The 27,041-nt window shown below is 43.0% G+C and overlaps 1 protein-coding gene across 1 annotated transcript in view; it reads right to left on the bottom strand.

The window, feature by feature from the left end:
• Nucleotides 1–16,243, bottom strand: part of XYLT1 (xylosyltransferase 1) — a 176,138-nt gene extending 159,895 nt beyond the window's left edge. The window contains exon 1 of the mRNA XM_058816084.1: nt 16,022–16,243. Within this exon, the coding sequence (XP_058672067.1) occupies nt 16,022–16,243 (222 nt within the window). The remainder of the gene's footprint in view (nt 1–16,021) is intronic.
• Between the last annotated feature and the right edge of the window lie 10,798 nt (nt 16,244–27,041).

The following is a 27,041-nucleotide window of genomic DNA, read 5'->3' as shown; positions in this document are numbered from 1 at the left end:
AGGTCCTGCAGCAACAGACAGAGCCTAAGTGGTGAGATTGCTCAAGCTTGCTCTAAAGCCTTAACACACTCCTGCTCTCCTCTGCAAACCCTGACCTTGTCTGTAGGCAAACTGTGAGAGCTGTGTAAGATCAGGGCATCCTGCAGGCACCCTCTGCTCCCAGGGCACATCCACTGCTGTGCCACAGCTCCAGATCTGGACATTGCTTCTGGCTGCTTCTACACAGCTACATTATGAAACTCTGTTCTATAAGACTAAAGATCTTACTCTCACAAAAAAAAAAATTGTCTAAACAAGGAAAATAATTAAAAAAAAAGGCAAGCAGGGAGGCAACTTGACCAGAGTAATAGCAGAGTTGCTTTGTCACAACATACAGCCTGCAACCAACTCAGAGTTATTCATTTTCATCATGTGTAGAAAGTTGCTTACAAACTTGTCAAAATTAGCATAACCTGAGTTTACCAAGAATTAAAGCACCTGTGAATTTCTGTACAGTACTGATTTTGATTCTGGTTTTGCTCAACCATGAGCCACATAGCCACATAACTGCCCCCCAGGATGGCAGGCAAGTGTCTGTTCATGTGCTCATTCCTCCAAGGATGGGACTTGACCTCAGCACATTGCAGCATCCTCACAGCACTTCCATGTGGCAAGAAACGAGCTTTTGGCTGATTTAAACGCATCTGGGTAATTCATTAAGTGGTTATTAAATTGTTAACACAAAAGGTATTGCTCAGCATGCCTGTTCCACTTCACAGGAAGTTTCCTTGGGTAGGACTGAATTGTTTGGTCCATAGATTTCTGCACACAGAAGTTGCAGCTGAGCAATATCTTGAGTAGTGTCTTCTCATGAACTGTATCACCAGCAAGGAAACATCTGTGTTCATTTTGTTTATCCAGCAAGCTTTGGAGCATTAGAGATAATAGAAAAGCTTCTTCTCAAGGACTTATGCTCACAGTCAGCAGCTGGAAGGCAAAAAGTTTGGGGGGTTTGCTGGGTTTTTTTCCCCCTTCATACACATACTAAAGGAGATTGGTAATCTTAAAAGAAATATCAGGTTTGCAACTAGGTGTGTTCAGAAGATGCTCTTATTTATGCTGATACATGCAAACCAAATGACTTCATAAATATCTTTGTTAAATCCTGAAAAATAAAATGTATAGAATTGAAGCAGCATAAGCTGCTTCCTCTACTGGCAAGTGAGCACTGAGCTGTGGGAAATGTTACCTTTCACTGACTTCCTCCAGGCTGAGACAGGTTTGGGGCCACAGATGTGTGCAGCTCACAGAAAAATGATCCTGATTACTGATGTAGAGAAAAAAGATAAAATGAGCTCCCTGCACCAACTGCTCCAAAACAGAACCAGCTGCTGCAAAGTGAGCCAGCCACAACCCCAGCCTGCAGCACTGGTAACACAATCAAACCATCACTGTCCACATCTGGACCACCCATCCCACCAAACCAGGGTCTATCAGACAGCTGAAGTAGAAGAGCTCTTCTCTTGGGGCAGGAAAGGTGCCTGCACAACCCACCTGGGCACCTCGAGGGCTGGCAACTGGGTTTTAACTGACAGGTTCAGGTTGGGCTCAAATTCAAGACTCTGAAACCAAACAGAGGAAAGAGCTCACCTACTTCTGGGAATCCTGCACAAGGTGATGCCAGCACATGACTTACACTCTAAAGCTGAAGGCAACAGTCACTTTTTGCACTGGAATTGGAATAAAGAATCTGTCACAGCAAAGTACACTTGTGCCATCTCCTTAGTCACAGCAAGCTCCAATAGATACTGTGGCAAAAACCCATCTCATGCTTTTCTTCAAATACACCTTCTCTCCTGGATTCCTCAGTGAGTCAGTCACCAAGCCATGAATGCCCTTAACACCTTCCAGCTCCTTTGGGTGACTGCTCTATGCAGGACAGCCACCCTGCCACTAAAACAACCCCAAACAACAAACAGGGATGTGTGGCAAACCTCACTGCTCAGAGCAGCTTCAGTCCCCGTGTTTGCTGCCTGCCAGGCACGGGCACACACCAGCCTGGTCCCTGTGCAGGGACTCAGTGCTTCTGCTGGGCTGGGAAGCAGAGACAGCCAGCCTGTGTTTGCCTCCTCCAGGAGAGGCCACACAAGCAGCACTTGCAGAGCTGGGAGGGGAATCCACATCCACTTGCTGCCACACACACAGAGCACCCTTTCTTCTAGACCCTGAGGCTTTTACTTTGCATCAAAGTTCAGTTCATACAACCATGGCATCATTTAGGTTGGAAATGACAGTAAGACCATTGAGCCCAGCTGCTAAAAACACCATAAACCAGCATTGGAGCTGACACACTGAACAAGCTGATCTGAACACAAGACAATAACATTAATGTTTGCATAAACAAACTTCAACATAAATGTTTGCAGTTTCATCTCACACTGGCAGATGCCTGGGCTGATCATCACTTATGGGTAATTTGTATATCTCCTTAGGTGGGGATCAATGCATTTAAATTGAATTCTAACCCAGGTAATCCACTTAAATACAAAGCAGGCACTTTAAATCCATTCAGAAACCCCACCCATCCCTTCAGATCTGGCCCAAGGAAGTGCACCAGTCACACACTGAAGCACATGGCCTCTAAAAAGCTGACTGAGAGGATCAGAGCTAAAGCAAAATGCAACAGAGATGGATTCAGCACACCTGGCATCATCATATTATTTCCATAATGCAAAACTTAGTGCAGTCTTCTTGCATGAGCATCCTTAGTAATTCAGCATGGGATTAAATCAACTTTCCACAACTTTCACTGAGACCAAACAAGGCCAGCAGAATATGAAGAGCACTTTTAAAAAAATCCTGAATTTCAAATTTTTGCACTTATAAAACCACTAGAAATGGAGAGTGATTGTTAAATTATTCCACCACTGCCAGGAGAAATAGGCAGGAATTCAAGCTGAAACCACCCAGCACCACCAATCTCTCCTATTACAGGTAATTCCATTCGGAACACAGAATAGAAAAGAGCATTATATATCAGTTTTACAAAACCAATATTTATAAAACACACTTAAAGAAGTATTACTATAAAATATTTTTTCCTAGTATCCTGGAACACTTTAGGACAACAGAACAATCTTTATTTGAAGACCCTTTCCACTTTAACAGTTTCAATGAAAATACAAAGGCTGTATAAAAATCCCACCCTAACACAATCATATTGCCAAGACCATTCTTGACCGATTTTATATCCACATCTGCACTCCATGTCCTAATGGAGACACCATGGCTCTGAAGAACTACAGGTTATTCTCAGTGTGCTGTTTTGCTTGAGCTCTTACACATCTGCATCTCCATCCTATAGCAAACAGCTGAGGACACTGAAAAAGGTGGAATTTAGCTGACAAGGCTGTCTCAATATCAGTCCTGTACAAAAATCTCCCATACATCATTCTTACACAGGATAACCATCAAAGGAAGAACCAACCCTAAATGTGAAGATTTTCTAAAAGAATCTGCTACTGAAAGAGCATGAACTTGATGAAATGATGACTTGCCACATCCTAGACTTGTTTAAACTGCATGCTGCAAGGCAAAATCTTTCTAAGCAACATTCAGTCTGGAAAATTCTAGCCTGAGCAACTCTTGCTTATATTTGACCACAAATATTTGACCACTATGGAATACAGGTAAGCAAGCATGCCTCTGTTTGCATGAGAGCTGCAAAACCGAGCCTTGAACACATTTTACTCTAATAAACAGGAAGGGGAGAAACTCAGAAACCACCAAACCACCACCTCTCTTCTAAAGAGAAGATTGTAACACCTGTGGTATCCCCGTGTTGCTACAAAACTACCATCCCAACCGTAGCAACAGATTTAAACCTTTAAGGATACATTTTGCTCTCTGTAGGCAACATAAAACAGGAAAATGCTGCAGAAGGGTTTATTTTAAGCCAACAGGAAACAGTATTTCAAACTGGACAACACAAGTTAGGAAGACAGCATTTTACCAATGACAGCAAACAAGGGGGAAAAAAAAACAAACCCCACACCAATTTATTCAACAGTGAAACAGTATTTCATAATGGAGTTACTATTTACCAAGCGTGGAAGAGAGACCTGAAGCATTCCCCACCAGTTACCTTAATCCATTTCCTACCAACACGGATCCCAGCTGAGCTGCTCAAGTCACTGCCACAGAGCCCAGCTGGAGCCTGGAGCAGCCTCTCAGCCACTGACAACAGCCCCAGTAAAGGAGGGAATTGTTCAAGGATGAGGAGGAAGTGAGTACACGAGGCTGTGCTAAAACTAAGAATAATACACAAACACTTACAGCAAACAAAACACACAGCACCTCGTTCATTGCCTACCAAAGCCTTGAAAGCACTGAAGCTTAGGTGGCAGAATTTAGAGCAAAGCTGGGCTAGTTCTGCTAACTAAACTGGAAATACACCCCTGAGGCTGAATCCAGGAGAGAATGAAATTCAAGGGCTTCCTTTCACTTATCCCTTCCAGGTGACACCACTGCACAAGCAGGGAGCATCTGGAGCACAGGGCACAGCTGCTGAATACGCAGCAAAGTTACACTGACACTTCAGAAGCAACAAAACACTCCAGCAGTTGCTGAGCTGTCCACATTGTCCAAAAATTGAGATTTTGATGAACCATTTGGCCTGCAAGACCCTTTTTTCCCTTTCCAGTTATTCATTCACAGGTCCTCAATATGAGAACGACTATAAATTTACATCAGTGCAACTAGAAAGTGAAAATCCCCTGAAGAACTTAAACTACAGAATAAGCTATTGATAACACTCTGGGAGATCATTGTTCAGACTCATGATGGTGCTGAAATGGACAAACCCCAAACCACTTTGAATAACTGCATCAAATTTGTCTAAAATCTTTTAACTTACATATTTGGTTGCATAATGGCAAACAAACCCTATTAACAATTTACACATAAAATACCTTTAGGTCAAGTTTTGCTGTGTAAAATACATGCTTAAACCCACAGATCCCACAGCATCCATAGAATTAGGGTCCCAAGCTACACAAACCTACCCAAAATTCCAAATTAACCTGGTTCTTTCTCTGCATCAGCTACCTTTTAAAATGGCTATTTGTTACAAGATTCACTTCTGGAAAACTCCTGTCCCCTGAAAGTACAATAAATGCATTTATATTTGTCCAACTTTTAAACCAGTTGTGCTCTCAGAGGTCCCATGCAGCCTTACAGCTGACCCAACATTTTTGTTCTTCCCCTCACAGGAGCTTGTCCTGCAGTACAAGCTTCTCCTCCTGCCCATTTCATATCACATTTCACTGAATCCCTAACCAAGGGGAGCAAGCACCCCTAAAACTCACACTCTAGATGCCCACTGCAGCTTCACACAGGGGGACAGGAAAAGGCCAGTGCAGTCTGCTTTTCTCAGACATCCAGGGATGAAAAAAATCAACTTCAAAAGAAAGCAGAGGAAAAAACACCATATTTTTTAACTGGGGGTTGAGGGTTAGGAGCAGAAATCTCTGTTTACACTGTCTGTGAAGTGAGCAGGTTTGAGACCATCTTCTCCTAATAAATAGTCATTAATCACTTGCAGTCACTTAGCACAGGAGGTCATGTGGTGGCAGCCTGGGCAGTGTAAATGTTTAATACTGAATTAGATTAGAAAGGCTCAGGACAGTGTCATCACAGCTACAGTGCCTGCAAAACCTACCCAACCTTCCTTTGGTTTCAGTATCACTGAGGCCTGACCCAGGCTTTGGGATGGGATGATGTGGTCTTGCTGTGAAGGTGACACACAGCAAACATTACAGAGCTAACTACAGAAAGCCAGATGGCCAGGAGCTTATTGCACCTTTTTATCACTGTGCTGCTGTAAAACACGGTCACCTGTTTGATCATATCTCTGCTATTAGGAACATGAGCACAGGGGTGAGGAGCTGCCTGCAGGACAGACTGCCAGGAACCTCCAGCTCTCTCCTGGGAGACCCACCCAGCACACAGGCACTGCCATGCCCTAACCTTAACCCACCCAGCACACAGGCACTGCCATGCCCTAACCCAGCACACAGGCACTGCCATGCCCTAACCTTAACCCACCCAGCACACAGGCACTGCCATGCCCTAACCCAGCACACAGGCACTGCCATGCCCTAACCTTAACCCACCCAGCACACAGGCACTGCCATGCCCTAACCCTTAACCTGAACCCACCCAGCACACAGGCACTGCCATGCCCTGCACAGAAATACACACACAACCATCCCCATCTGTGTGCACACAGCTGAGGAGCAGCACTCAGATGGCTCACAAGAACATTTCATAACCCTCCTCCCCCTGTCCGCTACTCAGTTAGCAGCTCAGTCAGAGCCAGCTACAGCTATAATTATTGTCATAATTATTATTTTAATAAGTATCAATGACTTATCAAAATATTGCACTGAAGATTTTCACGTCTTTTGTTGTAAGACTGCCAAAAAGGCAGCTCATAGCTGAGGTGCTGCTCCATGTACTCTGCTAGCAGGCAGCACCTCCAAGTTTCTATTTCTGCCACTCAGTGACTAAACTCAATTCCAGTGAATGCCAAAACGTAAGCAGTTTGATGCACAGTAGCTGTGCAAAGTATTATTATTCTCCTCGTAGTGCATACACACTAACAGCTTTGTTTACTACATTCACTCCTCCTCTGCTTGTTTCCTTGGTTTTACACACTGTGGGCCAAGTTGCTGAACTTAGGTGCCATAAGGTAGCCACCTGAATTCTTATTTACATATTTAAACAGCTGTCAGGCACCCACAGCAAGTTTTAAGAGCATAAGCAAGCCTGTAAACATCTAAGTCAATACAGTTAGGTGCCAAGATGAATCCCCAGCTAGTCAAATGTGGATCTCTGCAGACAAGATGCTAGTTTTCATGAGATTATTCTTTTCTACAATGCAGGATTAGCTTGATAATAGATTATTTTTTATTTACATGCCTGTTCAAGATGACTCCAACCCAGATCTCTGGTAACACTCCATTTCCACAGAGAACTCCCGTTTACATTTTCATAATTAGCAGATGGCCATTGATTTAGCTAGAGCTCCAGGTACACATAGAAAATAAGTTCCTTAAATAACTAATGACAATTAGTAACTTAAATAACTAATGACAACTAATGGCAACTGTGGGACTCCTCATCATGGGTGTCAGTTGCCACCCCGCTGAGCTCACAGCTAGAACACTTAGGACTCTACCTGCCTCTGTGACATGCAGTGGTGCAATTCTAAAGAACCAAAAAATTCCCCTGGAAATGTAATTTTTCAGGTTTTTTGTGTATCTCCCAAGAAAGGGTCACAGGCTGGATGAAGTTTCAGGGAGCTTGCTTCACTTTAGTCAATACAGCCACGACCTCACACGCTTTTCTTTGAAAGAAGACACTTCAACTGAACCATGTGTGCTCCTGAAGCAGAAAGAAGGCAATTATAAAGAACAAAGATAACTAGAAACAGGTTGAGTTTTAAGAACAAAATGAGATACGTCTCAGAAATTCAGACAGCATGAAATCCAAAACTGACCACCACAGAAAGTCAGCAAATAGCATCAGCTTGAAGAATACTCAGATTTCACCAACATAACTGAAGCAAAAAGTACATCTGAAGGGCAAGCAAAGGCTGCAGCATGAAGCAGAAATGAGTGTCCATGACTCATTCAACCAAATCCAAGTTAAACTGAAGTTTGCAGTGTCATTCAGCTTTGTAGAATTGTTTTAAATAAGCATCCCACTTACTCTCTAATAATAGAACAGCAACAGAACAGTAGCTTGAAAACAAAATATATGTGGGAAGCATTCACGATCTGACCTCAGAGTCAACCACACACTAGTGTGAAATCTTTTTTAGCTAACTTTTTTAATTAACTAGTATTCATTTATTGGTTTCATTTCATCATAAAGAAAAAAAAAAGCAGCAAATTATAGACATGTTATAAATAGTTTGTCCCTTGGAGGAATTCTCTAATCATCCCTAAAAATAAGAAGTCATATGATTTCAGTGTCCTGTGCTGACCCTTTCAGTACTCAACAAGGTTACTCTGTATATATGTTTAGGTAATGCTACACGTTGCTCAATTTTTATATCCACACAGTTATAAAAGCCTGGTCTCTTCACTTCTGGAGCACGCTCACACTCAGTAAAGCACTCAGTCCTGGATTTGTGGTAAAGGTTGGGAATTACTCCATAGGAAGCACAGGTCCACAAGGCAGGAAAACCATTTCGTGCCTCCAAGTGAAGCCTGGAAATATCCTTTACTTGCCCAAAACTAGCTGGGCAGCCCATTTATAATACTGGCCTCTTGCTGTACTCTTTCTTGATCCCTCCATGCTAATCAATCCTTGAACTTATCCCACCCCTAGGCTGTACAGTGCCAATCACAGAGCAATTCCAAGCAGGAGTCACTGAAGCAGGGTTTGTGGAAGGCCTGTGCTAAACAGGTCCCTGATGGCAATACTGAAAAGTTCCATTTGTGACTCTGGTTAGCTGCTAGCAGCTTTAACTTGCTATTCAGTCTGTAAACTCTTCAAGACAGGGACCTTTCCTCACATGTGTCTGTGAAGCTTCTAGTGCCCAGATGGTGCCATACAAATGAATAATAATTATATTTTCATGTAAGACCATTATTGTGCATAATGTAAATTACTTTCACTGATTCAAGAGGAAATAATTTTCTCATTTTGAAATGAAAAGAGAGAGTAAAAATAATGATTACTTGTTTGATGCTCTCATTATAACAATAATTACATTTGTGGGTCCAGAATCCCCAGCTGGTCTGTACTGACTTTAATGGAGTTATACCAATGCATGGCAGCTGAAAAGCTCCTGGTCCTTGCTGGAGACCTCAACTGCTCCACAAGAACAGATCACTCCAAACCCACACTGCCTCCATGAAGGATGGGACACTAATTAAGCAATCAAGCAGACTTTGCAGAGTGGGGAAGACAAACACCAGACCTGGCATCTGGAGAAATGGATTCCTACAGGCATGGCAGGTACCTGAGCATCACTGCCATGCCCTGCCTTGCTGGCACAGAGGAGGAGGCTTCTCATGCAAATGAGCTGCATTGCCTTCTGGAGACACTCAACCCTGCTCATGAGAAGGCCTCAGACCCCACATGTCTGTGAGATTCAACCCAAGCTTAAAAAGGAAACGCCCAAACACCCACAAAAGGAAACCGCCCTAATCAGCAGCACCAAGTGCGAAAGGGAAGAATAAAGTTGTGACCTGCTAGGGCTTGGCTCCTCTGGAGGAAAGAGATAAAAACCACAATTATCAGACCAAAGAGGACTAGTCTGGAGTACCAATAAGTGAAAAACCCAAAATGACCTGTCACCTCAGCTATGTGGCCCTAAACCCTTTGGTAAAGATGCCAAGAGGTTACTGATGAGAATAAGCAACCAAGACTTCAACTTTCCCTTGTCCCACAGAGCTGTCTCCCATTCAACATGTGCTCTCTGGAACAGCATCAAAGGCCTACCATTACTTAAAATAAAATGAAGAACTGTGGTTCCAAGTCTAAAACTCAGATTCAAACCCTTGGAACTGCTAGGCTTAAACTCCAGTCATACACACCAGAACGCACATGCCCCCTCCGAGTATCCACACAGGGATGCTCCTGCCTCTGCCCAAATCAGACATCCCATCAGCCCAAGCCAAAAGAAAAAAATACAGGACATTGTATTCCAATTAAAGAGTCACTGCAAAAGCTTCAGTGAAGTGCCAGATCTAATTTTAACACTATAAAGAAAAATCAGGAAATATTTGATTAAATTAATCCTTGAGGTTATGTAATTTGACTATTGCTACAAATTAAGATCACTTCATGCTTCCATTGTACTCCTGGCCCTTCAGCAAGCACTAATAAGATGCCAAATCACAGATCATGGACCTCCAATGCTGAAAGCAAGAAGAAATATTTTGAAAAATGTTTCTAAATAGAGCCAAAACACATGGCAGGTAATGAGGGCCTTTTATACCAAAATGTACCCATTTTGCAATAGCTGACATGAAGTAAATGGGATTTGTACATCCCCTGTACAACAGCTGGTCTTCTCTTGCTAAAAAATTAAAATGCTTCTATTTCAAAGGGAACATCTGCAAAATCCCATCACACATTAAGGAATATAAACACAACACAACAAAAAGTACGCCAGTGGCCTGGAAAAGGCTTCTGATCCATCTCATGTGACACATTCCTGCAGAGAAGATGCTTAACAAGGTAACTGCTTCAGGAGCCCAACAGCCTAATCTGGCTCTAATACTCCCCTTAAATGATGCATACATTACTTCTCTTGCTGCAAAGATTTGTTTGTTTTATTAATGTGTGCCTTGTTAAGTGCTAAGACTTTGCAAAAATGATTATGCACCTTCCAGCTGCAGATGAATTGTCTCCCCGCTTTGCCATTACTAAATGATGAGTTGTCTCCATTCTCCTTCTCAATTGTTATTAAAGCCATATTACAGCATGATTAAGCTCTTGATAATAAGTAAAATTGTATTTAACAGTCAAGTCAGTACTATGGACCCATTCTCTAAGAAATATATCATTTTTGGTCACATAATAGCTTGATGCTATTAATTTTATTCACAATGCAGAGCAGCTTAACTCAGCAGTTTTACTGAGCCTGGTGTACTAAAGTGAGACTCAGTTTCCAGAGATTGATTCATTCTAGACTGAAGTTTAGCACACAAATTATTAGCTCTCATTAAGCTTCTTCGAACTTCTCAGGCCTGGAAATTTTTCTGAAAACCAGTTTTTCCCTCATTTCCCATGTTCAGATTAAATTACTGATGCCACAGGTCTGCATCAAGATACTTAGAGTAGAATATATTTAAATAGGTACAATCTGATTGTGTCTACATATATAGAACCTATATATTCACTGATTGAAACAAAAAGGATAAACCAATGGTGGGATAGTGTTGCTATCTTATTACAAAAATTCCATACCTTCTTGGTGATTTCTCATGGACATCTCCTCATAGCACTGACCCCTCCTTCCTCACAGCCCAGTCAACAAACTCCAACTCCCTCCTCACCCAGCTCACCCACTCTTTTATAGCACTCATCCTCATTGGACACAGCTGTGCCCTGTTAAGGGCAGGCCTGCTCCTAATTGTTGGTAGTTAGCACAGCTGCAACTCTTCAGGGGTGATATTACCTGCTGTACTATCTTTCGTTTCTTACATTCTACCCCCCCACAGGATAGTTCCTTTTGAAAACTCATTTGTTTTATGGAGCTCAACAGCTTATTTGACACTTAAGTGCAGCTCTGCAGAGTGAACTGCCAGGGACTACAGTGGCTCTTCCAGCAGTAGCCCTGTTCCTCACCCATGGCAGAGGCTCCCTCCTTCAAGGCACAGCTGCTGCCATCCCTGGCAAAGCTGAGCTTTAGCACTGGTGCTGCACTGAAAGCTGTGCTCCATCCAGAAACTCACTGGTCCTGTACCTCCCACACGGATGCTCAGCACAGGGAAGGTCCAGGCTGTGTGTTTGTTTCTGGCAAAACAGTGCTGGGAATCCACCTGCACAATCTAAACATTCCAGGGGCAAATACACTTCAAAAGAAAACTCTCATCTCCAAACCTGAAAGAATCTCAAGCTTTTATGTGATGCACAAGGTGAATTCTGCCCTGGTCTTACTTTGGGGAAAGAATTGATGGTTGAACCTTAGAGAAAGTGGAATAAAGTAGAGAAAGTGGAGTAAACCCCTCCTGGGTTTTCTTTCCTGTGTGAATCCCATGGTGTTTTCCAGCATTAGAGTTGCTGCTGCTTTGCTTCTAGCTACAACAACTGATCCCAGTTTTATAACCCTTAGCATGGAGCAGAGCAGCTCCTGGATGCCTTTCCTAGCTTCAGTAGCCAACAGAGATTACAGAGTTTAGGCACACATTGTAATTACTTTTTGCTTCTTGCACCTTTAACCTGGTGGAGCTCAGCATGAATCACCAGGAGGTGACAAGGAAGGAAAAAGCAAGAAAACACAGGCTTGAGCACATTCATCTGATCAACCCATGGAGGGCCCAGCCTCACTCTCCACTCTGCCAGGAGAAGGAGAAACACCACATTTCCCACTGCAGATATGGAATGAAGGAGAGGCACTGGTGATCCTCAGAACTGTCATCCCTGGCTTAACTTTTTCTTGGAATTAAAACTGCTCACTGACCCCGAACACACTTTCTTTTCATTCTACAGCTCTCAACATTTTGAGGTATCGATATGTTTGGCTCCTTTGACAGCTTCATGCTGAAAGAAACACACCATTGCTTTAAAAGAACACACAAAATTTCAGACTGAAGAAATGCTTTGATCCCACACCAGCAGGCAAGAGCTGTATTTCACTGAACTGACAGTGAGAGTGCCCTGGCATTTCTGCTTTATGGCCAAACAGGCAGCAGTGCAAAGCCAAGGCTAGCAGGAGGCACAAAGGAGCAGCACGTACCCACAGACAGTGCCTTCAACCCCCAGTTCTGAGGCAGGGGCCACAGCTGGGCAGCACAAGTGCATCCCTGTGATGCTCAACAGCCTGTCAGTGCAACATCACAGCAGCAGATGCTCTGCTGTCACGTCCCTCTCATCCTCAGCAGCCCCAAAGCAGAGATTTGCATCCCATTTTCTGCCTTTGGGCTCCCAACACACACCATCCACCGGCCCCTTCCACCATCAGCAGGCTGCACTAAGGAAACCCAAGGCTGAGCAGCATGCTTACAGTGTTTTCACAAAAAGCTGTTGCATGCTTTTCAAAGATAAAGACCCTCCCATAAAAATCAACCCATTCTCAGAAGGGAGCTTAATTCTTCTGTGCTTTTGACACTTGAGTTGTGCCTCATGAATAAAGCTTGAGCAAGGGGTGCAGCTGCCAGAACAGTTGCAAGTACACACTGAAATCAGTGCTAACCATACAGCTGATACTTTAGAAGTATCTATAAGCTGATTTAATTAAATATGGAACAACTGCAGGAAACTGCTTATGAGTAACGAAAGCTCCAGGTGTAGCTGGTCAGGGGATCTAGCACAGTGAGTGTTTTCAGTTGCAAAATTGCTCAATTCAAAATTGTTTCTTCCTGCCAAGTTGGCAATTGCCATTCAGTTACGTGCAGGTACAGTGGCAAACCTTTTACTACAGTACAATGTTATTTTATCTACCAAATGATAGTGCTTATTGCACATATCTGAGAGCACTTCATAAAAATCTAAATATATGTTAAACACCTGGTTTAAAGGATTATATTTCTTTTCCCACAGATACAAATTACCAAATCCTCACACTACTTATGTCTAACTCAGTAAAGTAAAATAGGGAACCTCCATTTCAGTCCTTTACACAGGACTGAGACAAATTAAAAACAAGATAAATAAAAGCACTGTAGCCTCATATGGCAACTTTCAGACATAGGTTTGAAAAGCACTGTCTTCTGCCAAGTGTCCAAAATCCGGTTTGCATAACTATTTAGTATAAAGGCTCACATAAGGGTAGTTAACAGGGCAAGTGAAAAAAGTACAAAAACCATGATCAAGTACCACATTACAGATGAACATTTAGCAGCATTTCAAAAACATACCCCTCAAAATGCATTAAAACTCACCATTCCACTCACAGACCAAAGACACATTGAAATTAATACTATTTTTGGTTAAAATGCAAGACTGAGAATTCTTTGAAAAATCCTTGGAGGGCCCCTCAGATGCGCTTAACCCAAGACATGTGGATATAATGGAACCACTGTATTCACACCAGCCAGCTTCTCCAACTGTTGCAAAACAATTTGACATACACAAACTACGGGAAGCTCAGACTGAGAAGGATACAAACTTTGCTTGGATATTACATAAATTGCATTCTAATGTGCAAACAACGCAACAGGAAAAAAAATCTTCCTTTGCATAGATGATACACAATTCCGTTTCTCAGAGATTCTCCTCGTGAACCGAGTCAGAAATCACGACTGGTAACATAGGCAAGGCTGGTAACTTCACCAACCAATTTAACACAGGTGGCAAGTTTTTAAGGCAGAAGGCTGCACAAAGACAATTTCCCTATCACTTTTCCACCAAGCACACATTGCAGTTGATAGATGAATACTTAAGTGTGAGGTTTTGTATTCTGACAAAGTAACTTAAAGGATGGCGGCCCCTTCCCGGTGAGCAGGCTAAGCAAAACCACAAGTACCATAAAGTCATCTTGAAGAAGCCTTGCCAAATCACCTCTACACAAAGTGTTGTTAAGTGCTGCCACTTGCTTTGAGCATTGTTGCCCTTTATTTTTTTAATATCAAAGTCAGACATTGTGGCACAGCCCAGTGTGATCCATACCAGTCATTTAGATAATGAGGACAAAAGAGGTGCACTTAGCATGTGTTTTAAAGCAGGTTTTCCATTCAGAACCCCAGTGCTCCATCTTTAGGTCTTTGATCAAAACTGTATGCAAAAGGCATGATTCATAACTGCCAGCATCAAAACACTCACATTCAGTGTCTGCCTGTGGCCAGCACGGAAACAATGAGCTCTCGACCCGAACCCAGCACCCGTTCCAGCACATCCAGGGCAAACTGGACACTGTGCCAGGGCATTTGTAGGACAATTGCCTAGAATACATATTCCAACACAGCCTTGAGCCCACAGCAGAGGATCATTTCCTAGAAAGTCTGGGGAGCTGGAAGCGGGGCTGAAGCTCCAGGGGCAGCCTGCCCTCTCCCGGCCCCCTGCCTGCCCAGGTAAAGCATCTGCCAACCTTGGTAACCCACAGTGGGGAGATCAGGAAGGAAAAGCTGGACAAGACTGAGAGATGAAAGTGTAAATGACTTGATGGATTGATGGACAGGAAAAGAGGCAGAGGGCAAGGTGATGGAGGAAAAATAGTGGAGCTTAAATAGCTACATTTATGAACACAGCAAATACCAAGATAAGATTACATGTAGAAACAAACGCTGAATTCAGTAAACTAGAATTTTAAATTTCACATCTAGAAAACAGAGCAGGATCAGCGCTCAGTGGATGGGTATGCACTACAAGTTGTCCCAAACATTAGTGAGGGAGTACTCGTGTGCTGGGAGCTCAGCTCTTTGCAGCCTTTTCAGGCCAAACCACTCACTGTAATTTACAATGGTAAATCACCTCTGTGCCCCAAATTCCTGCTTTCTCTCTCAAGGATGTAAACAAAAATAGAGAAACCGACAAAACTAAGCATGCACTTCCAGAGGCATCAAGTACTTAATGTAAGCCTACTGCTGAAAGAATAAAATGAAAACCGAAGGAAGCTCCTCCTGAGCTGGAGAATAATGGTACTGGTGTTACATCTCTGAGGTTTGCAAGAACATTGTTAATTTGCTTTTTCACATGCCTAATAGAAAATTTAAAAATAGAAAATTCAAAAATAGAATATTCAAAAATAGAAAACTCAACTGGCAATAGAGCCAGATTTGCAGCCCCTTCTGGTTTCAGGCCTGAGACATTTGAATGAAAACCAGAGAGTTTGCAAAAGAATGAGATAAAAGACAAGGTCCTCATCCTGTGTGGGCACAGTTTCAGTGTCCCTGAGTTGTCGGCGGTTAATAAAATGATTGCATTACATTTCACTGCCCGTCACCTCCCGGGCCTGTTAGAGCTGTGCAATAAAGAACAGCCCCTGTGCGCTTTTCCGTGTGGAAAAGCAAAGTAGCACTAAAACAAACCCCCAGGACGGTGTGGGGCAGGCGGCTCTCCCGCGAACTTCGGGGATGCTGGGATGCCCGCGGCAGGCAGCGCGGGCAATGGGACGAGAGATGCCTCACCCGGGGAAGGGAGAGGATCCCACGGATGCATTTTCTGCCTCTGCCCCTCGGCCCCCCGGGCGCTGCCCCGGACCGGGGTAGGACCGGCCCCGCAGCGCGGCACCTGCGGGAGGCGCCCACGCGGGAGCGGGAACGCGAGCCCCGGGGCGGCTGCCCCGAGTTGCCCGCGCCGCAGTCCCGGCAGAAGCGCCGCCAGACGCCGAGAGACACCGCCGCTCCCGCTCCCCGCCTACCAGCGCCTTGCCGTGCGGGGCGGCGGGTCCGCGCCGCTGCGGCTGCCCCCGCTGCTCTCCGCCGCGGTCTCGCTTCTCGCGGCCGCCGCGCTGCTCCTCGCCGGCGTCGAGGGAGGAGAAATTCCAGACGAGGAGGGTCTGCAGGAGCAGCACGGTGAGCGCCGCCACCAGCGCCGAGCGGGAGCGCCGCGCCAGCCGCCGGGCGCACGGAGCCGCCACCATCTTCGCTGCTGCTGCCGCCGCCGCGCTCCCGAGAGCCGCCGCATCCGCCGCGGCACCGAGTTTTCAGCCGGGCAGAGCCAGACGTCAGCAGGAGGAGGGCGGAGGTGGGGAAGGAGGGAGGGGGGAAGGAGGAGGAGGTGTTCGCGGCGCGTGGGGATGGGGGAAGCCGGCGGGGAGCCCTGGCGGCGCGGCAGCCCGCGGCCGGGCCGGCCCGGGGCCAGGGGTGGGGTTGGCGGAGGAAGAGGAAGGAGGAGGAGGGTGGGCTGGAGGCGGAGGAGGAGCGGTGCGGGGGCTCGGCGGGCCCGGCGCTGCGTGAGGGGAAGGGGCCGGGGCGGGGCGGTGGCGGCTCCCGGCGGGCGGGCGGTGACTGCCATCTTCTGAGGGAGCGCGGCCTCACGGCGCCGGGCCGCGGCACCTGGCGGGCGGCAGCCCCCGCCTGCGCACCGCTCACCGGCTGAAAGGGCCCCGATTTCCCCAGGCTAAGGTGATGTTTAGGTTTTTTTTGTTTTTCTTTTCTGAATCAGAAGGGTCCCTGGCATCATCTCACCTCAGCGGATTGAGAGCCAGAGCAAGGTGCAGCACCTCCGCAGCCCGGTGAGGTCCGCACGGACCAGGCTCAAGGCGGCTGTAACTGAATGCCCAGTGTCTCAAAAAGTGAACATAACGGACGGGTTCAGCTGCCTTTTCCTCCCGTACTGATATTGGCTTTCTAATCTGAGAGATCTCATTATCTGATGATGGAACTGAAGTAGGGAGGTTTTTTTAATCTGCCTGCACAGTGCTTCTTTTTCTAAGCCTAATTCCACTTTACAACCCAAATCCAAAAGGAAAAAATATTATCTCCTGGTAAGAACAGTTGCTTTTTAAAATGACAGCCAGGTAGGATTTGCACAGACCAGCGGGATTTTGTTTCCATTGGAAGTGCTTTAGTTTCTGATCTGAAGAAAATGAAGCAACTAATAAGATTCAGGAGCATCCTTTATTAAGAGAATTTTCCTAATGATCCAGTGAGGCTACAAATAAAGTTTTACAGGAGGTATCTTTGGTTGCAACATTTCACAAGCAGATGAAGCACGTGTCAGTTTCAAGGAGTGCCACTCCCTGAGTATCGCTGACTGCAAAGCATCTCTAAAACAGAGAGGTCAAAATACATCATTAGCAACTTCCAGGAAAGTCAGCCCAGAAAGGCTCTTCCTGTGACAGCAGAGCATCCCCTGGCTGACCTTCCATTCATGCACTGGAACCGTGTCCCATTTTTGCCAGCTGGGGTGATGGCAGAGAGCCCATGACAACAAATTTTGACAGTGTCAGGCTTCCACACCAGTTGCACATGCATCAGATTTGCTGGTCCCACAGTACAGTGAAGTGAGCTGTTAGAACAAAGAAATGAGAAAGGCTCAAAGTGTTCCTGAATATTCTGACAGGTTCTGCACAACTTGGGAAGATGATGGATAATTTTTATTCCGAACAATCAAATAATTGGGCATTGTAAACACAGTCAAGCAAATTTGCTGACAAATATAAGGTAAAAGCATCTTCCATTTGGGATTAAGTGCTTTTCTCTTCAAAAGGAAGTTATGGTGAATGATTGCTCCCTGCAGCCTTCTCTTGGGCTTGTAGATGGCAGGAGGTGCTCATGGTGCCAGAAAAGAAACAGACTCTGAACAGGCCAAATGACCAAGCATTCCTAAGAGCCTCAGGACCTGATTCCAATCCTGCATACCTCATTGGGAAATGGGAGACTCATCCCTATGGATACCCTAAAATGGCTAAAAGCCCTAACAGCAACATCCAAGGCAGGCAATACCCCAGCACAGGGCAACACTGCTTTCTATAAAAGGAGCACAGCAGTAGTTGTGATGAACTTGTGATCCATAGTTCTTAAAATTTTTATGACCTATTGGAAAATTTCCTCCAGATTTTATGGGGTAACATATATGCTGGAAAATGTCTCAGGGTGTTCCTAATCTCTGTATACAATTACTGTGACTGATAGGACAGTGAGGAACAGCAGTGCATGCTCAGTCTCACACATGTCCTACTGAAAGCCCTTCTTCTTCTGGAGAGAAGATTTGTATCCAAACCACAATAATTTATAGGCCATAAAGATCTGAGTCTTCAGTGTAAAATCAGCCCTGTGTATGGGTGGGAGCCCCAGCATGAGACGCTTCTGCACTGACAGAAAAAGCAGAGCTGAGAGAGGAACAGACTCCTCCTTCAACATCCTCCTTTCCCCATATTTAGAAACATGTAAAATCTGGAAAGGACATTGCAATAGGTATGGCATTCATTTTTGAAACTGTGGTATAACCAATGGCCACTAACTGTTCAAAACATCCTTCTTCTGAGCTAAAGAAAACAGCCAAATAGAAGGAAGAGAATATAACTAATAACTTTTTTTCTTGTATTGATTCAAACTAAAAAGGGGAAATGGCAAGGTTGAGCATCTTGAGAATATGAAGATGGAAAAAAAAAAATCACAGAAACTGAAGAAATGAACTGTACCAATCCAAAGAACAAAATAAAATCAGAAATTGCATAAAAGTGTTAAATTAATTTTCTTATTATAACATTTATTAATAACGGCAGATTGATTGAGCTGTGTTGCATCAGAAAATATTTAATCAGGTTACACAGAAGACACTTGAGAGAGTTACCACTGAAAATTCCCCATGTTAGGTAAGAATTAGTATCTAGCACAAAGTTTATAAGAGAAAAACCAGATTTGACTCTTACATAAGTATTATGTTGGTTGCAGGTAACTGTCAAAGAGATGGTGTTTTAAGCACAGGTAACAACTGGGACTGGGCTGATTTGCTCTAAAATCCCAAGACAATTGATTTAAATATTTTTTTGCCACTGCACAGGTATGTAAATTCAGTGTGGGCGTGTTTGAGAAGCGGAGGGTATCAATCTTGCCTACTTAAAATGATGTAATAAAGGAACCATACTCAGTTCCATTTTAGTCTGATCTACTTTGCTAGATTTGCCTATCCTGTTATAAAAAAATTGTTTCCTCCTCCTAACAGTGTAAATACAGTCTAAAATTGCATCAAGTAACCAGACTTTGTACAAAGAAATAAGTGAAGTTGGGAGCAGTGTTAATAAGCAATATCCTTTGCTCTACTTTGCAGAGCTTAGGGTCCATCTGGTGAACAAACACTGCAGGCTTATCTGAACTCCAACTCACAGCCTGACTCATCGGCGGCTCCGAAGCACATTCTGTAATCACTGGAAGACTAAGTTATTTCAGAGTGAAGATTAGCATTTTTCTTAAAAACAGTCAAGTCCTTATCACACCAAAATTTAGATTTTGGATATGTGTTATGAGATGAAGGCTAAAAAGGTGAATTAACTGATTTGTCCAAGAATGGGTATCTCTAAAATACTCAGTCTTAAAATCTGTGAAGAATACAGAACAAATAGCGAATTTGTGTATATTCCTATGATATAAAAAAATCACAGCACCTAAGGAATGTGCCTTAGGAATAGAAAAGGTTGGAAATAGGCCATGAGAGTGTTTAATGAGTAATCTGCAGCAGCAATGTCATCTGAAGACTGGGTTTCTTTCCTGAAGTGACAAAGTCTTACTTTTTTTTTTTCCTTCCATCACTACCAGAACAACACAAGACTCCTAATCCCTTCAGTGCATATGGAGGACATAGACCTTTTCCCTGGGAGTCTGTTGGTGTTACTAGTCAAAGCATCAAATCTGAAAGAACAAAACAGGGTAAGGAATTACTCCTTGAGAATTTCACCATCTCAGACTACAGGTCACTGCCTGCTCTGCAACAAGTTCCCAAAATATTGCTTTTTGTTTTTAAACACTGGTATATTGCTAGACTTAAAAGGTAGAGGAAGTGTATTTTGATTTTTTAGGAACCACAGAACCACCATTAACTTCATGTTCTGCAATTCAGTCACTCTATGGTTTACATGTGTGTTCTTCACCACTCAGGTATCCTGTACCATGGATGTGCATCCTTTCCTATTTTCTTTTCATAAACAAAACCAAGATTCTTTGCCAGGTACTCATTTTATATCAGGCTACCCTCCAAGTGGGTTATAAAATTCAGGTTCTCTCTTATGTGTGCATGGGCAGAACTAAAGTCAAATGAGATGTGATCACTGCATGCAAGAAATGCCTTCTATTCTGAAACCTTGAGATTCCAGCAAACATTTCTTAATCCACTCTGGTTTCATTTTGCCACATCACAAATGCAAACTCTGGTGTCAATGAATATGCAAAAGCCAAATTTTTGACACCAACATTTCATTCTGGTAACACTGTCTATAAATTATCAACTGAACATACTGTGTCAGGATTCAAAGACAATAAAAGCAGGTTCTATGTTCACTTTGTATGAAATACCTGATATGGATGTGGGATGTATATTACACCTTCCTTCTGAGAGAGAAATTTAGTTCAGGACCTTGGAATATGCTCCGCTTCACGAAGTGAAGGAAAATGGAAGAATTATTCCCTTCACCATCACATTAAAGCATCCCTTTTTCTTTACAATCTCTTGCATATAAAAGCTTTTACTATCAATGAGGGGAAATGGCTGTAGATGTACTTTATATACAGCCCTCCACGTTGTGACAGCTTTTTCTTTCAGCCAGTGGTCGAGGATAATCACGGAAGGATTACCCATCTGTTCTTGCCATGTGGCATTCTGTCTCAGTGAGGAGATACTGCAGTTCACAGCTTCCTGCAGTTCTTTTTTTTTTTTCTGATGTTCTCTCATTAACTAAAAATTGTTTTATTATCCATCTGAGTTGCTAAGTTGGAAAGTCTGGAAGACTCATGAAGGTGACCTACTTTGGATTATCTAAATTAGAACTAACCACTGCCTGTTGCAAATATCATTTTGTTTAGATGCAGAAGGTTTCTTTGGCTTGGGCTTCCATCCTAGGTTTTGCTTTTTTTTCTGTCCACTTGATGGAAAAAGACAAGTGGTACACAAAGGAAGGTAACCAGAGAAGAAGAGATGGAATAAAGAGACTTTTTCACTAAGAGTGACTTTGTAGGTTGTGTTTACATGAATAGCCAGTTTTTCAGAACACCCAACAGTTTTTAGACTACATTTACTATGATGACATACCTGTGCAAAATATATGTAGTGATTTATCCCAGTAACCACCTGGAACATGTTCTGTGTGTCTAAACTTCTACCAAGATATCACTATTACTTGCTGATGGAAGAATAACTAGAAAGGAAACAAGGTTTTAAAGAAGATTTCCATAATCTTTCATTTTTCCTAACACTGGAAAATATAGTATTTTAAAGACCAAGTTTTATTCTTAACCTCCTGATATGATACAAATTCATCTGTATGAAATCTTGCTCTGAAAACATATCTGATTAAATAGTGTGACTGTTCTTCATAAACAGAGCCATTTTGTGGTAATTGATTTAATACAAGCTTTTCTGTCAGGAAACATTGTTTATGATGGTATGTCAAACCCAGCATTGGCAGCCTCAACAAATCACTTGCTACCACCAATGCACTCGTGTCCCTTGTACACACTGGGCAATCCCACAGAGCAAAATGTGTCAGGTGGGGCTGGGACTCTTTACCAGTGTGTGACAGGGACATTTGCCTGAGCTTCTGCATAAAGTCTCCAAACTCTTGGACAAAGCTTCCCAGGGCAGGGAGTGGGAGAAGTGCATTAGTGCCATTTTCCCTGGGAGAGGGGAACTGAACAGGTAGCCCAGTTTTCTGCTGCAGTTTCTAACAGCTGAGCTGGCAAAAGAGTGTTTCAGCTTCCCTCTGACACTGGTCTGCCAAAACCATGGGCTATATGGGATATTAGAGAGCAAAGACAATTATACAAATTTAAGCAAACAAACGTGATAACTATCATTAATCTTTCTGTATTTAGAAAGTCATTAGCAAAAGCAGGTGCAAAAACCTGTTTGACTGTAATTTGGATGCTATGAGAAAAAGAAGTTTTCAGACAAGGTATTTGATGTGCCTTAAAAGAAATACAGTTGTTTGCTTTTTTTAAGTAAGGCATTAGTCCATGTATGTCAAAGATGACTGTGTCATATTTTTTATCTTCTGAGCTGGAAGGGACCCACAAGGATCATCAAGTCCACTCTTAAGTGAATGGCCCATACAGAGATCCAGCCCACAACCTTGGCACTATTAGCACAATGCTCCAGCCAACTGAGCTAATCCAGTGTTGGTCTGTATGGTTTGGGCTTCATAATGATTTCTGCTTTGATGAGCTTGAGGGCTGGGAGGAAAAAGAGCTGGTAAACCTATCTGTCCACATCAGCAACCTCACACAAAACACACCAGCTCCCTGCAATTAGCAGAGCCATGCTGCTGACCGTGCCTGAGCAGAGGCTGCTGTGCAGTGCTGGCTTGCACACACCTGTAATCAGTGGTTTGTGTGCTGGTGTGTCAGCCTGCAGCTGCACAAAGCAGCTGTGCATGGACATGGCCCACTCACAGCACAGTACAGCACATACTGCTGGAACCACTTTTAAGGAGGGCATGGTTTGGTGCCCACCATTGCAGCTCCATCAGTTTTTTAAATTGATACTCATCCCACAATAGAAGCACTGTGGATGTGCTGACTCTTCAGTGAGGGCTGCTGGAGGCAGAGACTTGTTTGCCCTGTGGTCTCATTGAGGGAGATACTAAATTCTGCTCTTTCTACTGCATTCAGGTCTGCCTTTTAAGATGGAGATACTTACATGACTGCAGTTCTGCCTTTTGAATAGTACAGTTCTTGCCATGACAATTTAGTGCTGAAATTACTGTTCCTTCCACCTATTTAATTATTAAGTTGTGGGTATGACACACATCTGACAACTCACCTGGAGAATATTCTGCTCCAAAAGGCCAGGAAGTGTTTGCCACTGTTGTGCTGGTGAGGTGATGTGCAGGAGACACCTGCTTGTGTAGTTCACATGCTGCATAGCAGAATTGTTCAAATACCTAAATGCCTCTATGCACAAAACCCAGGATATACAGGTATAGGCCTTTTGAATAGACAAGTAGATGCCATGGATTAAAGTGTAGCTCACAGAATACAGATTAGGGATTGGAATTTAAATTGCAATACTTTGTCCCAGGACTGATCCTAAAAGGTGTTACATTTCTTGTACAGTCAGAGAAAATAAAGAAAAGAAATATTATTCAGTGAAGGGCAAAATAAGCAGACCCTAAGTGATTACACTGTGCTCTTAATTCAAGTATTCTCCAAATTATAGTTTAAGATAAATTCTTCAGGAAGTCCATATAACAAGTTATTTGTATATAGTGTGCAACTCACCCTCAAGATAAAACAAAATGTTATGATGAATTTTAATCCAACTTCTGAATTGTAGTAAAAAAAGACAACACATGAATAATCCACAACACAATCTGCATTTTCAATAAGGTGACTCATGTGACATATGGCTCTTTTGCCCTGGGATGGCTTCTAGTATTGCAATTTGATGTAATAGTGGCACACACCTTTCTTGATTAGTGAAAGTTTTGCACTAGATCTTTATTTTGCTGAAAAGTATTACAATAAAACATTTTATATATCTCATGATGTAAATAAGCACCTGAAATTCCTATAAATTCAAGCTATTAGGTCTCTACCCAAGAAAGCCCTTAATGACATTTATGGTACCATTGAATTTTGGGACATATGCAAGGACTTCAATCAAAACATGCACTTGGGAGCTTTGCTGAGTTAAGGCCTTACAAAATGATGCTATACAGATCAGCTACTATTCATAAAATATAATTTAGTGAATAAGGTAATTTGCTTGTTAGCCAAAAAAGAGGCTCTAGATTCCTTCTCAAAAAGTTATATAGAGGCAGATGTCACATTGCTCTTACCTTCTTAACTTTGATCCTCCAGATTTACACAACTGTTGATGAGACTATAGCTGATCCTACTGAAACTTCTCAGATGGCCACATTCTCGCCTGGAAACTGAACCAGCAAATTTGGTAGCTCATTCTGCTAGATGAGCTCCACTGGAACAGATTCTTACCTCAGACTTAGATTTACCTGAGGACATATGAAAAAAGCAAAGAGGATCTGTATAATTTAGCTTTAAGCCCCATATAGTGAAGAAAAAGGCATATTATGCATTTCATGCATTATTCTCTAGTTTGTGCTGTATATAATTGGCAGAGCTTTTTAGTGAAAAAACTATCTGGCCAAATTCTCAGAGCCTCATGCTCTGCAAAAATCTGTCTTAAGTTAATCTATTTTAGGAGTAATATTCAAGTTGCCTGCACTCATATGAAAAATGTATTTAAAAAGGTCTAGAAGATACAATCTGCTATTTCTTGCCTGACTTTGTTCCCTGCTGTTGTTGGTCTCTCACGGGATTTCTTGCAGAGTGGTTAAGTGATCTATGCTGAGGTTTCAAAAGCAAAGATAATAGGAGTTTTATTCATGGGTTAAACACTTAGCTGCTTTAATACAAGATGTGTAGGAGCAGCCCCTAATGACATTCAAATCTTGTTATTGCTGTGCTTCAGTATAGTATATACTTGGTTTTGTGGCTGCAAGAAGCAATTGCCAGAGATGACTGTAAATCCTGAACAGCAAATAAATCCCAGCACATGATAAAAATGCCTGATTTTGCTCTTACAGCAGGGCATCTTTGGGCTTCACAGTGCTGGCTCCTGACTTACAGCAATGCAAGCGACCCAGAGCAGTCAGTGGCTGGTACCAGACCTACCCTGGGCTCTGGCTGCAGGGGCACCAGCTCTTAGCTTCACATTGGCTGAACATTTCTAACCCTTCTTTTGCAAAACACTGCTGCCTGTTCTTAGGGTCTTGGCCATTCCCCTAAAAGCAGTATTGTGACAAGCTCTGAGCATTCAGTATCTTTGAATCACATGAACAACTTGCTTTTCTTATGTCCTCCAAGGCTTGCTAGTACTTGTCACCATTCCCTGGTGGAGATAATTCTACTGAAAACATTTACAGGAGCACTCCTAAAGTTCCTCAAGCAAATTTGTCTTACATAGCTCGGACCATCCATTTATAAATTTTAAACTTACCCAGCTGGCTCTGTCAGAAGCCTATTAGGCAGCACTCTCACAAACTGCTCTCCTTTAGAACAGTGAAGACTGTTTGAGAATGGTGATCTTGTCCTCTGACACAGCTGGACTGGAAAGAAAGTGGAAATGAGTGAAAACAGCAACCCCTCCCCGGGTTTCTAAGTAATTGTGCAAAAGGGCTAAAAAACCACTTAGTCTTACTATGGAGAAATGAAAATGAGCCCTCTGAATATGGAGAAACACTTCTGGCTCTGCTGTTCTTTGTCTCACATTGCCATTTGCTTCCTCTTCTAGACTAACCAGCAAAATATTACTGTTGACCAAGTACAAGTGTCACAGGAACAATTAAAAATCTTGTGGAGGAGAAAGTCCTGTATCTTTTACCAGCCCTTGCTAAAAAGTCAATGAACAAACCATCCAAGTCCTTCACCCAGCATGGGGTAACATTGAAAATGGTAAATTCTGTGACACAGCCTATCTGTGCTGTGTCATAAGAGGAAAAAAAGAGAAATGAAAATATGCATTATATATCTCGGGACAATATTAGTAGATATGCTCATGGCCTTGAAATATACATAAGACTGTTGCAAAGAGAAAAGCAATTAATTGTTCAGAGTTCAATTACAACAAGAAAATGTTTAGAAAGACATTAACAAAACTTTCTAGGCACTGTTAGGATCATTTAGGGAAGTTGCGAGGACTCCAAAAACAGTTTAGATGAATAAGCTGTTGGAATGGCTTCAGTGCTTCTGATTTTCCCAGAGGTCAAAGTGAGTTTTTAGGATCACTTCCATCCCAAAATGCTGCAATACTACAGAATGTGCTAGCAGGTGAAGTAAAGGGGTGGGAGCCTGCCAGTTCCACATGGAAACACAGATTAATTTGCTGTTTCCTATCTGCAAATCAGTATGCTAGAAAAATAAACACAGTATTAATATACAGTATTATTTCATTGAAAGAATCTAGAGGAACAACTGCAATAAGAAGATCCAACCATGGCTTAAGAAATGTTTGCAAAGAGCAGAAACAGGAGGCCTGAATTCAGTGTTTGTGGAAGGCTGGCAGCTCCCACCAGGCTGCATTTCCCACCCCAGCAGGCAGTGGCAGCGGGGTTGGGCAGTGCCTGTGAGCTCCAGCAGAGCCCTGTGTGGGCAGCTCCTCTGAGCCCCTCATTCACAGGTAATTCAGCTTTTAATTGGCTGAGCTCAGCCCCCTGGCTGCCAGCAGATATTCAGATCCCTGTCTCTTGCATGTTGCATGCATTGCAACTGCATGGCCGAGATTGCATCTCTCCTTCAGAATTCATGGTGAGCACAGCCATTACAGCAAACAACTAAATACGGCTTTGGGCCGCCAAATTTCACTTTCATTGCTGTCAGAACATCACTTACCATGGCTGGGCTATAATTTTCAGGCTTGTAAAACCTCAATTGTCATGTTTGGATTTTCTTTAACACTTATTATAAATGCACGAATTTGATTTGTGTAGAATGGAATGACTCTCAGTGGCTCAGGGATTTGGCAAAACCTTCATACATTTCATCAAAATTCTGTTTGGCCTAGAGAGGCACTACAATTCCAGATAAAAAATGTGCTTTTTTAATACAGAAGTAATTTGTAATAGAATGTTCCAAAATAATTCTGTATTAAAGATGTACTGAAACAAAAGCAACATGATCTTTTCCTCTCCACCATGGGAATTAATTCAGATTGAGAAAACGGAATTGGGAGAGTCTGATTTGACACATTTTGCAAAATACACGGTG

This window comes from Ammospiza caudacuta, chromosome 17 (genome assembly GCF_027887145.1).
Source record: "Ammospiza caudacuta isolate bAmmCau1 chromosome 17, bAmmCau1.pri, whole genome shotgun sequence".
In the NCBI taxonomy this organism is placed as follows: domain Eukaryota; kingdom Metazoa; phylum Chordata; class Aves; order Passeriformes; family Passerellidae; genus Ammospiza; species Ammospiza caudacuta.
Note: the sequence above shows the minus strand (reverse complement) of the source record. Positions and strands in the feature narration are given on the sequence as shown.